The following is a 12,251-nucleotide window of genomic DNA, read 5'->3' as shown; positions in this document are numbered from 1 at the left end:
AGCTTAGAGCATGTCAGATGCTTTCATTGATCTAGTGCGAATGACAAGATCACATATTCCAGCTGCGAATGTGCCATGCCAACTTTGGTGATCTACGTACATTATCGGCTAGCCAATCATCTTCCTTTACACATAAGCGTGGCAGACCTCTTGGTTCAAAGGATGCACACATTCAGAATAGGAAACCCACGGCACAGGCACTTGAAAAGCCTACTATGAATTTGATTATCGCTTACTCATTCTATCCAACTTATGAGGAAATTCTAGATTATGGAAGCATCCTTGAATAGACGAATCCACCCTCCCCCCTCCCCCCCAAGAATCGTGAGATTTCGGTCTATTATGCTTGCTTAGATGAAGTGTGGTGTATAAATGAGATGATCATCGATAATGCATTAGCATATGCAGTAGCTACTGAGATCATGTCGAGCGATGACGTTGAACCTCATTCTGTTGATGAATGTCGATGTAGAACCGATTGTTCAAACTGGAAATAAGCAATCCAAGTCGAACTCGATTCGCTTGTGAAACGTAATGTGTTTAGACCTGTAGCTCATACTCCTCCACATGTGAAGCCCATTGGCTACAAGTGGGTTTTCGTTCGGAAGCGTAATGAGAAGAACGAAATTATGATTTACAAAGCTCGTCTTGCTGCGCAAGGCTTCTCACAACGCCTCGAGATTGACTATGACGAAACTTATCCACCAGTTATGGATGTGATTACTTTTCGCTACCTTATCAGTTTGGTAGTTTCCGAAAAACTGAATGTGCAACTGATGGACGTAGTAACTGCGTATCTCTATAGGGATCTTGATATGAAAATTTATATGAAACTTCCCGAAAGACTTACATTGATTAGATCAAATATTTCCAAACCCCAGAACACGCTCTCAATTTGGCTAAGGCGTTCACTTTATGGTTTCAAGCAATTCGGAAGAATGTGGTATAACCATCTGAGTGAGTATTTGACTAGTCAAGGATATGTGAACAACGAACTATGCCCTTATATGTTCATTAAGAAGTCACATTTTGGTTTTGCGATAGTTGCAGTATATGTCAATGACATGATCTTTATCGAAACTCCTGAAGAGCTCGCGAGAACTGCCGTGCACCTGAAGTTGGAATTTGAGATGAAAGATCTAGGAAATACTCAATATTGTCTCGGTCTCGAGATAGAACACCATTCAGATGAAATTTTAGTACATCAAACGAAGTACACCCAGAAGGTGTTATGCCGCTTTAACGAGGATAAAACGAAGCGTTCGAGTACTCCTATGGTCGTTCGATCAATAGATGCAAAACGAGATCCCTTCCATCTGAAGGAGGATGATGAAGAGATTTTGTAGCCTGAAGTTCCTTATCTAAGTACGATAGGCGCTTTATTGTACTTAGCTCAATGCACTAGACCCGACATCTCTTTCGCTGTTAATCTTTTGGCAAGATACAGTAATACACCAACACGCAGACAATGGACTTATGTTAAAGACATTTTCCACTACCTTAAGGGTATTGCGGATTTGGGCTTGTTCTATACCTACGGATCCTCGAGTGATGCCGTACCCCCCGTTTCTCGAGTCGATTCTCGCCTTGTTGGTTATGTCGACGCTGGATACTTATCTGATCCGCACAAGGCACGCTCTTAAACGGGTTATGTCTTTACCGTTTAAGGCACCGCAATTTCTTGGAAGTCAACTAAACAGACCTTAGTTGCCACTTCATCTAACCATGCTGAAATTCTCGCCTTCCATGAAGCAACTCGGGAATGCTTTTGGTTGAAAACAATTGTGGGCTATATTTGAAAGCTCATGCAATCTTTACCCTACCGTTGATGTCCCGATGACGATCTATAAAGACAATGCAGCATGCATCGAACACCTCAAGAAAGGTTACATCAAAGGAGACAACACCAAGCACATTGCGTCAAAGTTCTTCTTCTCACATCAACAACAAGAGCATCAGAAGATTGAAGTCATGCAATTCGTTTACAAGACAATTTGGCTAACCTCTTCACCAAATCACTACCGAAGACGACATTTCAGAAGCTTGTTCATGGAATTGGTATGCGTAAACTTTCTGAGTTGTAACATTGCTAATTCTCTTTGGAATTGTGTCAAACTCAAGGGGAGTATCCTGAAGTATACTTATTTGATCTTAATGTACTCTTTTCCCCTAGGATCAGGAGCATTTTTCCCACTGGGTTTTTACTACCTAACTAGGTTTTAATGAGGCACCCACCTTGGGCTGATCATATCTCTAATGACGTCTCGTAGACGTTTCATTTGACTTTGCATTTCTCATGCGTTTTTCCTTAAACTATGGGTTTTATCCCTACTTAGGTTTTGACCATAGCCTAAGGGTTTTTTAGTGAGACTTACTTCCTTATGCAAGTTCCTACCTTATTGAGAATAGCATGTTTCCAAAATCAGTGTCGACAAGTCGATTTCCTCAACTTCTACGTGATGTCGAATCTACCTTGAGTATTTACGCACTCAAGAAGGAGTGTTATAAACTTTCCTAATTTAAGTGTGATTGTGTAAATCCTATATTAGATTTTATTCTAGTTATTCTTTCCTATATGAACTTGTATTCCTTGCGGATGAAGGATTTCTTCTCCCTCTTATTACTATAAATAAAGGCACCACGTAGGAGGGAATAACATACACATTCCTTTATACAATTCTACAAACACATCTCTCTCTCTTTGCTCTCCTTGCCGCCGGCCCCCTTCCCCTTGTCAGATAAAATAGACTACAACAACTTTCTTTATTTCTATACTTTCAATATTTGAAACAACGTATATTTCATACGACAGAAGTTCTTCATACCCCCTCTCCACTTGTGTTCTAAACTTCTCATTCCCTCCATCTTTTACAATACAAGATATATTAGGTTTAGCATGCAAAGAGAATTTGGAAATATCGATAGCGTCTTCATGGAACACTCTTCAAAACGAGATCTTGATGAAGACCAAGATGTTCAAAGCTAAAATGTAGAGCACAAAACCCGACCTCAGCAGCATGAGCCTCTGCTGATTCTCTGCTCGGCCATCGGCATTTCTATGATGAGCGTCAAGGATATAATCAGACGAAGCAGATCCATTTCCTGATGCGCTTCGTCCAAACCTATTTCTAGCAGTATTCATTTCTATGTTGCTACTTTCAAGATTCCTCCACAACGCATTCAATCTTTCTAGCTCCATCTCTTTCAAATGAAATTCATTGACCAAGCCTTCTGCTTGTGCCTATAAACACTCGAGATAACAATGAACAAATTTTTTACCATATACAACTGACATCAGAGAAGTAAAACAATTCCAATATTACTGAAAAGTTACGGATATACCTGTTTTGCTTCTAGCTGCTCAATTACGCTGTGAAGTTGTTTATCCAAAATCTTCTCTCTTTGCACTGCACAAAATAAATTCCTTACAAATTAGTCGTACAAACTAGAATGACTGAAGTATGCTCACAAGGGGTTTCAACTAACAATTGCAAAATTCGGCCGAGAAGCAGTTTATTTGTTTATACAATAGCCACATGCTCCACCATATGCACCACTGTGATTCCAAAAGGCAATACCACGCCAGCCATGCAGTACACACAACTAAGTTCGACTTTTTTATACCCCACCAAAAAGCAGAAGTAACGAACTCGACTGTAACCATAAATTTCTTCATCATCTGTGACTTGATTTGAAAACCCGCTACCCCATTTTCTGGTTCAAAATTTTCCGTTTCCAATTTTGAGTAAACCTTATTTTCTTGAATGTTCCTAAGACCAATAATATATCTAAACAAAAACAACTAAATGGTGTAAATTGTAAGTATAAATGCATTCAAAGAGCAAGCAAACACCATATAGAAAATAAATAGGATGACTAATGTACGATATCTACCTGGCGAAGGCTGACTCAATGCATTTTCTTGACTTTCTGCCCATCTTTCCTCTAAATCATTCACTACTGCTTCCATTGAACTCTAACAGAATACAACATCTTTCCAGCAATCAAGATAAAATTCAAAAATACAAACAAGCATTTGCAATGGAAGAAGACGAAACAACTGTAAGATCAAAAGGAAAGATGCAACCGACCAATTCTTTTTTCCTCTCCTCTAACTTTTCAAGTATAGCCTTCTTTGAAGCTTCTACGTCATTTTCAGTTTCAATTGTCGCATTTGGGTCACCAGTGGATTCATCTGAATGGCCAGATCGACTAGCATCCAATGCGGTTTCTGCATTTTCAAGCTCATCTCTCAAATTCCTTTCACTCTCATCCATCTCCTGATAACAGTAATCACCGAATTTCAGAAAGGGCGGGGCTTTCCATTAACTAAAGTACGATACATGTGTAGAACTACAATACATGATGAATAAGAGCATCATGCAAAAATAAATTGTGGGGAATGTAAGGCTCACCATTAGCTTCCTCTTAAGCAAATCTGCTTCTTGAATTTTCTCCTGTATTTTACTTTCACAATTGGATATAGCCCTTTCATATGCAGCATTCTCTTCCTGCAATGTCACCTCTCTCAACTGTGCCTGTGCACAAGTACAAACGGGAACTACTAAGAAAGAAAATCAATCAATGATGAAAAACATTGCCTTTTTTATTACTTAAAATTTAAACTATACAATTCCATTGCAAAAAATCAACATTCACATAAACCCAGAATAGAAAGGTTCAAAATTTGAAGAAAATGTTCAACAATTCAAAGTTGTACACAAGAATTATAATCCAAACAAAAACCCAGATTGAAAACCACCGAATTCGAATCAGAACATTCCAATTCAACAACAACAGCAACAAGATCAACGACCCAGATAAGAAAAATCAATCGAAATTCAGACAGAACCGAACCTGTTCGCGGGTGGTGGAATGGGAGTTCAACTGGAGAGCAAGGGCGGCGTTGGAAGCGAGGGAGTGGGCGTGGAGATCAGGGAGGCGCTCGGAGATGTCGGAAGGAGGGAGTCTGAGCCGGAGGTCATGGATCGAACGGCCGAGAGAAGATGCTTTGTGATCCAAGTCCAGGACATACCTCTGCTGGTCCTGAGTGAATATCAGTGGGATGTCTTGTTCGTTGTCTTGCCCGCCACCTCCTCCCACTACGTCTGCAGCCCATGCTAGCAGTCCCGCCATCTCTCTTCCTCTCTCTCTCTCACTGTTTGGTTGGCAAGGCAAAGGCAGTGCCCGGTTTCAGAATCGACCCGGAAACGAAGCGGGTTGGGAGCAATCCGGGTTGTCATTTTGCGCTATGAATATGAGATCCAGTTTGTTAGAACAACTTGAAGCCCATTGGTCTTGAGAAGCCCAATTGAGTGGAACAGGGCGAAACGGGTTTCTAGCTCGGAGATTAGATTTAAGAAAAGGAAGTGACCATACTATCATGACTAATGGATCTAATCTTAAGCAGAAACGATTTAGATTCAACTAACCAGCTAACAAACTCTTAAAGTATTTTAATTCGGTCGAAATATAGTCATATTTTGAAATAATTTTTTATAGAAAATTTGATGTTAACCCAATTTCATAAGCAACTTTCAAAAAATACTCATATTTTTTGTTGGTTGATGCTTTGATATTGTAACCTAATCTTGCATGGATGCTTGTGTTGCTTCTTATGTCGATTTGGGCACCTTGTGCAAGTGTGTTTATTAAAGAAGGGTTTTACTTGAGATTATTAGAGATGTGAAATAAAATTCACGAAAGGTGATTCTAATTTTCGACCGTTTATTACCGTCTTAAAGTTTCAGCGACGGCTTCTTATGATCGCAAATTTTTTTTGCATCCCCACCTATTTCATTCCCCCATTTGTTGTGGCCCAGCCGTTGCAAAACCATTTTTTGCGAGCGCAACTCACCGACCCAAAAGCAATTTTTCCCAATATTGAATCCGTATTTTACCAAGGTATTTAGAACCAAAATAGCCTTAAATATACAATAATTTGATAATAAGACATAGCTTTATGATCAACTCGGATCACAATTACAAATATAGGCTCAAACACTAATCATCATTCTCCCCCCAAACGCCTAGATCATGAGTGAATTAAAGATAAGGAAGAAGATGCTAGAACTGTCAATGCACAAGAAAATCATGTTAATGGAAAAAAAAATTGGGCGGCGGCATTTGTTAAAACTTCCTTACAATTGACCAAAAAAGATTTGGAGAATACTTTGATGAATTACTAAGTCAACTGAGAAGCGATATGACAATTTTGCAGGGCTTCCACTTATAGTAGCAGTTGAATTTAGTATTTACGAATCTCTTTAGGCTCTTTAATTGTTCATTTTTTTTATCGGTTGTGATTGGTTGGCTAGATCTAATTTAATCATTGTAACACTATCAACTACTGTGCCTTTGACATTCCCCACAACACTAATGACGATCTGAGTATGGGGCAATTCAAGAAACAAAACAATAAAAGAATACTCAAAACACCCCAAGAAATTGAAAATATGCGCATTTAGAAAATTGCAATAGAGCAAGAACAAATCATCGAACTATAATCACGCATACGTCAAGAACACATATGAGGTCATTTGTTAATGCCTATGGTTTTAGTCCGAATGGACATATATATTTGATATGTAAGATGTGTGAAAGGAAGATTATTGTCAAAGTAACTACATATGAATAGATTATATTAGTTTCCTCCGATGTCTTAATTCATTCTAATTGGAAAATTTGTACAACATTTGTAACCATATACTAGGATAAACTCCAACATATATATGTGCTCCAAAACCCTAGACCTCAACCACTACTCCAAATGTTTCATGTTGTTCCTGTTTTCGTCATAGAAAATGTGATCTCAACATCAGGCATATGATATGATGTTCAAAGGAAATATATGTTTCATGTTGTTACTGTTTTTACAAAAAAAATTATACACATTTTGTGGAGCCCATTGTGTAATGTATTTCAACAATCCGAACTGTCTCTTTTTTACTTAAGATTGTGGTTGGATGAAAATCGTATTATTACTTCAGTTGAGTGTTTACTTGTTAATGATTATGAAATATTGCTAGAATATTATTCGTTGAGAACATAAATGTGATATATGGGAACAATGAAATGAAATTATTTGTGAATCATTCATGATGTGTCATGTGGTTGGAGCTTCCGGTGTTGAAAAATGAATTATGAAAATGAGGGTACTTGAAAGGATCTTTTGTGTCGTTGAGTCAAATTCTTAGTAGGTATCATATCTCACGCGAGTTCACAAGTTTCTTTTAGGGTAATTCGGGTTTGGGGACGAGGAGTTTAGGCAAGATGACTAACAAAAGCGGAAATTGGGTTGTTGGCTAACAAGAGGGATACCGGACTTGGGTTTGGTATGGCGGACTGGAGAGAGTGTAGGCTTGGAATTCAAGTCCTGCCCGTACTGCCGATCACTGAAGCCTTGTTCTCTGATGTTGGCTATGTTAAGGAGCTTGTGAAATGGACATCGCCGACACTGCATATCGAAAAATGGAAAAGGTTTGCGTATGGCTTGGAAGGGATTTACGACAAAGAAAACGCAGTGCAAAAGATTTGCAAGTTTGAAGGTTTTGATGATGAGAACTCCCTCACTAATCTCTTATGGTGGATTCATAGTAGAGGTGATGGAAAATGAGAGTATCACGGACATAGAAATTATTAAGAGTCTTATGTACGAAAGAGGAGAGTTTTTTTTTTCATCCAACTCATAGTCTTAGTGATGTTACTTGTAAATGAATATTTGGTACGTGTTTAAAAACGAAATTACTTATCCAATAGATGTTTGCAACATGGCGTGTTTTTTACGCTCTTGTAAGAAAGGTTTCTGGACCTGTGTGTTTTGAGAACTGAACCGGAAACGAACCGGGTTGGGAGTAATTTACCAATTTTTGGATGGCTTCAGATTTGGGCCTATCAAGATGAGATCGGGTACGTGAGACACTTGTGAATTCGTAAGTTTTACTGGGCTAGCCCAAACCAGCAGCAGTTTTCAAGTCAATGTTTGACCCATTTTTCTGATTTTTATTAATAGGTTAATTATACAAAATTATCTTAATTATGGGTCGAACTACAATCTCATACCTTATATTTTAAACATTATAATACCATACATCAACTTATGAATTCGTTGCAATATCAGACATCTGTTAAATTTTCTGTTAATTTATTTGTTAAATGATGATGTGGCAGTAGGAGGATCCACTCATTCTCCAACTAAAATAAAAAACTAATTAATTAATTTTTTATTACAATTGAAGTTAATTTTAAAAAAATTAAAAATTAAAAATTAAAAAACTATTTCCTCACCCAGGCACTCTCTCTCATCTCAATTGTCTCCCTCACCGACTCATCAATTTTCAGGTCAATGTGTTTTAAATACCTTATCTTTCTTTTTTAAGTCGCCACTCTTGAAATTATGAGTCTAATGACTATGCTACTCATTAGTTTAGTTCTAATTTTCTTTTCAGTGGCAAAAAGAAATCTATATTTCTACTCTAACTGATTAAAAAAACTGATTTCTGCCCATTATTTTTCTCATTAGATATATTTTCTCTTACTTCTACTCTTAGAATACATGTTGATTTGTTTAATTTGATTGTTTAAAAAAAAAAAAAAAAAGAGTACGCTAAAGGTAAAAAAAAGTATGAACAAATTAAGTTCCTAAAAAAAATGATTGTCGTGTATAATTCTTAATCTAACTAGGCAATTGAGGATTGGTGTATTCTTATTCATCATACACTCATGCAAGAGTCATGCACTTAATCATTTATTTTGTAAGTCGACATAAGAGTAAATTTAGCTATGATAAATAACTATGTTAAAGGGTTGATATATTTTTACGAGCTCTTTATTGAAAAAGGATCCTCGCCAGATCCTTTTTTTAAGGATCCTGTGATTATGACCGTTCAACGTACATCGTGCGGTCAGAAATCATTTTAAATTTAAAATTTAAAATTAAATATAAATAGTACCTAACGAAAATTAACCGTATAACGTACGATGAACGGTCACAATCACGGGATCCTTCGGATCCTTTTCCCTCTTTATTACCCAAGGAAATACAAAAGGGAACATTCTTCTCTCTTTTGAATTACAATTCTCAGAGCTATGCAAAGTTTACAATAAAACCAGAATCAAGACCACACCATAAGTCATATGATTGCTTGCCTATGAAGCATTCTAAAATCCCACCTTGTCACTGGTATCCCTTCCTCCAAATCCAAGTACTTTTGGATATCTTGCAAGGAGTCATGTGGGGATTCCAAATTTCCCACATATATACACACCAGAGTTCTTCCTCCTTGTTTGCTAACTAACTGCTAAAAAAACCCCCACCATTTCCTCCTAGCTTCCCTCTTGGCTCTTCCCCAATTCCCACCGAATCACCCAAAAAAATAAATCTATGTTAATTGTTTTCCGCTCGAGCGATATTTTGATCTAATCTTATGTTATCAAAATCGTGATCCGAACTTGGTGCGTAGGAAGGACATATCCGCTCCGACCGACTTAACTTCGTTTTGGTACTCTTTGTAAATTATTTATTTTATTTTATTATTATTTATTTCTGACGCGTTCAACCTTGTTTGCATGCGGCCTTAACTAACTTATTGTCATTACCAAATCCAATGTTGAAAAAAGTGAGAAGAAAAATCAAAACCTTAATCACCAAGAGTTTCAAAAAACCCAAGAAAAATCCCTATAAACCGCCACCCCCTCAACCATTTTCATTTCCATCACCACCCCCTCCCGAAGAAGAACCCCAAACTATGTCGCCACCACCGCAGCAAACTCTCAGGCCACCCGCCACCGCCGGCCCATTCCTTTTCCCCCAAACGCAATCCACCGTGCTCCCCGACCCTTCCAACTTCTTCTCCCCAAACCTCCTCTCCTCCCCTCTCCCCACCAACTCCTTCTTCCAAAACTTCGCCCTCAAAAACGGCGACCAACCCGAGTACTTCCACCCCTACGCCGTTAAATCCTCCTCCGCCTCCCTAACCATCTGCTACCCATCTCGCTTCTCTACCTCCGCCTTCATATATCAAGTCTTCGTCGCCGATCTCGCCATCTCCGCCGCCCAAAAGCCCGATTCCCCACAACCCCACAAAATCTCCTCCTTCAACGACCTCAGCATCACATTGGATTTCCCCTCCTCCAACCTCCGCTTCTTCCTCGTCCGCGGCAGCCCATTCATCACCTGCTCTGTTTCCAACTCCACCTCTCTTTCAATCTCCACCATCCACGCAATCCTCTCGTGTGAATCAAACGGCTCAAAGACCAAATACACCATCAAGCTCAACAGCAACCAGACATGGCTCGTATACACTTCCTCCCCAATCGATTTGACCACCAGCGGCCTTTCACTGATCACCTCCAATGGGTTTTCTGGGATTGTTCGGATTGCGATATTGCCGGATTCGAACCCGAAATTGGAGGCCAGCCTTGACCGGTTCAGTTCTTGCTACCCGGTTTCCGGAGAAGCGGTTTTCACAAAGCCGTTTGTTGTGGAGTACAGATGGGAGAAGAAAGGATGGGGCGATTTGCTTATGCTTGCTCATCCTCTGCACCTCCAGCTTCTCTCCGGCGAGGATTCTCACGTCACTGTTTTGGAGGATTTCAAGTTCAAGAGCATTGATGGGGACCTTGTTGGCGTTGTTGGCGATTCGTGGGCGCTGAAACCCGACCCTGTTTCGATCACCTGGCATTCGAGTCAAGGAGTTAGGGAACATTCGTATGAGGAAATTGTTTCTGCGCTTGTTAAAGATGTTGGGGATCTGAATTCGAGTGGGATAGCTACAACGTCTTCGTATTTTTATGGGAAATTGATCGCGAGGGCGGCGAGGCTGGCTTTGATTGCTGAGGAGGTGGCTTATTTGGATGTGATTCCGGCGATTAGGAAGTTCTTGAAGGAAACGATTGAGCCGTGGTTGGACGGAACTTTCCCGGGAAATGGTTTCTTGTATGATAAGATTTGGGGTGGCATTGTCACGAAACAAGGGGCGACTGATTCGGGTGCAGATTTCGGGTTTGGAGTGTACAATGATCACCATTATCATCTGGGCTACTTTGTTTATGGGATTTCAGTGCTTGCGAAAATTGATCCTGCTTGGGGGATGAAGTATCGGGCTAAAGCTTATTCGCTCGCTTTTGATTATATGACGGTAGGCAGGCGATCACATTCACATTATCCACGCTTGAGGTGCTTTGATTTTTACAAATTGCACTCGTGGGCAGGCGGGTTAACTGAGTTTGCAGATGGTCGTAATCAGGAGAGCACGAGTGAGGCAGTGAATGCCTACTATTCAGCTGCATTGTTGGGATTAGCTTATGGAGACACGCATCTTGTGGCCACGGGATCACTGCTTGCAGCTTTGGAGACTCAGGCGGCGCAAATGTGGTGGCACGTAAAAGAGGGAGGTAACATGTATGAGGAGGATTTCACAAGGGAAAATCGTGTGGTTGGAGTTGTATGGAATAACAAGAGGGACAGCGGACTTTGGTTCGCTCCCCCGGAGTGGAAAGAGTGCAGGCTTGGAATTCAGTTGCTACCGCTACTGCCGATCACTGAGGCCTTGTTTTCAGATGTTGGCTTTGTTAAGGATCTTGTGAAATGGACACTACCGGCTTTGAGTAGGGAGGGAGTTGGGGAAGGATGGAAAGGATTTGTCTATTCCTTGGAAGGGATTTACGACAAAGAACACGCTTTGGGGAAGATAAGGAATTTGAATGGTTACGATGATGGTAACTCGCTTACTAATCTTCTGTGGTGGATCCACAGCAGAGGAGAGGCAGGAGCGGAATTCGGACTTGGACATAACGTTTGTTGGTCTAGGCACTATCATTAAATTTCGTTGCACTATGATTTACGATTGTGATTTCGTTCTCCGTTGTATTTACTGTCATGTTTTGATTGACATACATTTGTTCTTTCTACTGAATTGCGAGCTTTCTATCTATTTCGATCCGTTGTATTTACCTGTTGTTATTGAAACCATCTGCTTTCCTGAAATCTATCACATTTTATACGACTCTCACGTCAAAAAACATTGACACAACGAGGGGAGGTCTCGAATTCTGAAATTTTAAACTTTCGCAACGATGTTTATCTTTCACAGCATGAACTGAACCGAACCCGAACGCCATTGGAAACTCACTGAGCCTGAACAAGGTCTCGGATGAGAAATCGCCCTACAAACGCCACACTAACCAATTCTTCGCCGTTACGCACTTGATTACATAGTTGAGCAGTAAGGTCACACAAACGCCTGACGAGA

General features: G+C 39.9%; 2 protein-coding genes across 2 annotated transcripts; one reads left to right on the top strand and one right to left on the bottom strand.

The window, feature by feature from the left end:
• Positions 1 to 2,645: 2,645 nt before the first annotated feature.
• LOC137708092 (uncharacterized) lies at positions 2,646 to 5,150 on the bottom strand. The gene is made up of 6 exons (XM_068447083.1): positions 4,858 to 5,150; positions 4,416 to 4,538; positions 4,092 to 4,280; positions 3,895 to 3,976; positions 3,343 to 3,407; positions 2,646 to 3,241 (listed from the first exon to the last, which is right to left on the bottom strand). Exons 1-6 carry the CDS (start codon positions 5,134 to 5,136, stop codon positions 2,945 to 2,947), a joined length of 1,035 nt encoding a protein of 344 aa, XP_068303184.1. The 5' UTR covers positions 5,137 to 5,150; the 3' UTR covers positions 2,646 to 2,944.
• A 4,455-nt stretch (positions 5,151 to 9,605) lies between these two features.
• LOC137749587 (glucan endo-1,3-beta-D-glucosidase-like) lies at positions 9,606 to 12,002 on the top strand. The gene has a single exon (XM_068489708.1). The coding sequence runs from the start codon at positions 9,606 to 9,608 to the stop codon at positions 11,820 to 11,822; it is 2,217 nt and encodes a 738-aa protein (XP_068345809.1). The 3' UTR covers positions 11,823 to 12,002.
• The last annotated feature ends 249 nt before the right edge of the window (positions 12,003 to 12,251 follow it).

The sequence above is a fragment of the Pyrus communis genome, chromosome 11 (assembly GCF_963583255.1).
Source record: "Pyrus communis chromosome 11, drPyrComm1.1, whole genome shotgun sequence".
NCBI classification, from domain to species: Eukaryota; Viridiplantae; Streptophyta; class Magnoliopsida; order Rosales; family Rosaceae; genus Pyrus; species Pyrus communis.
This window is presented reverse-complemented; position numbering and strand designations above follow the sequence as displayed.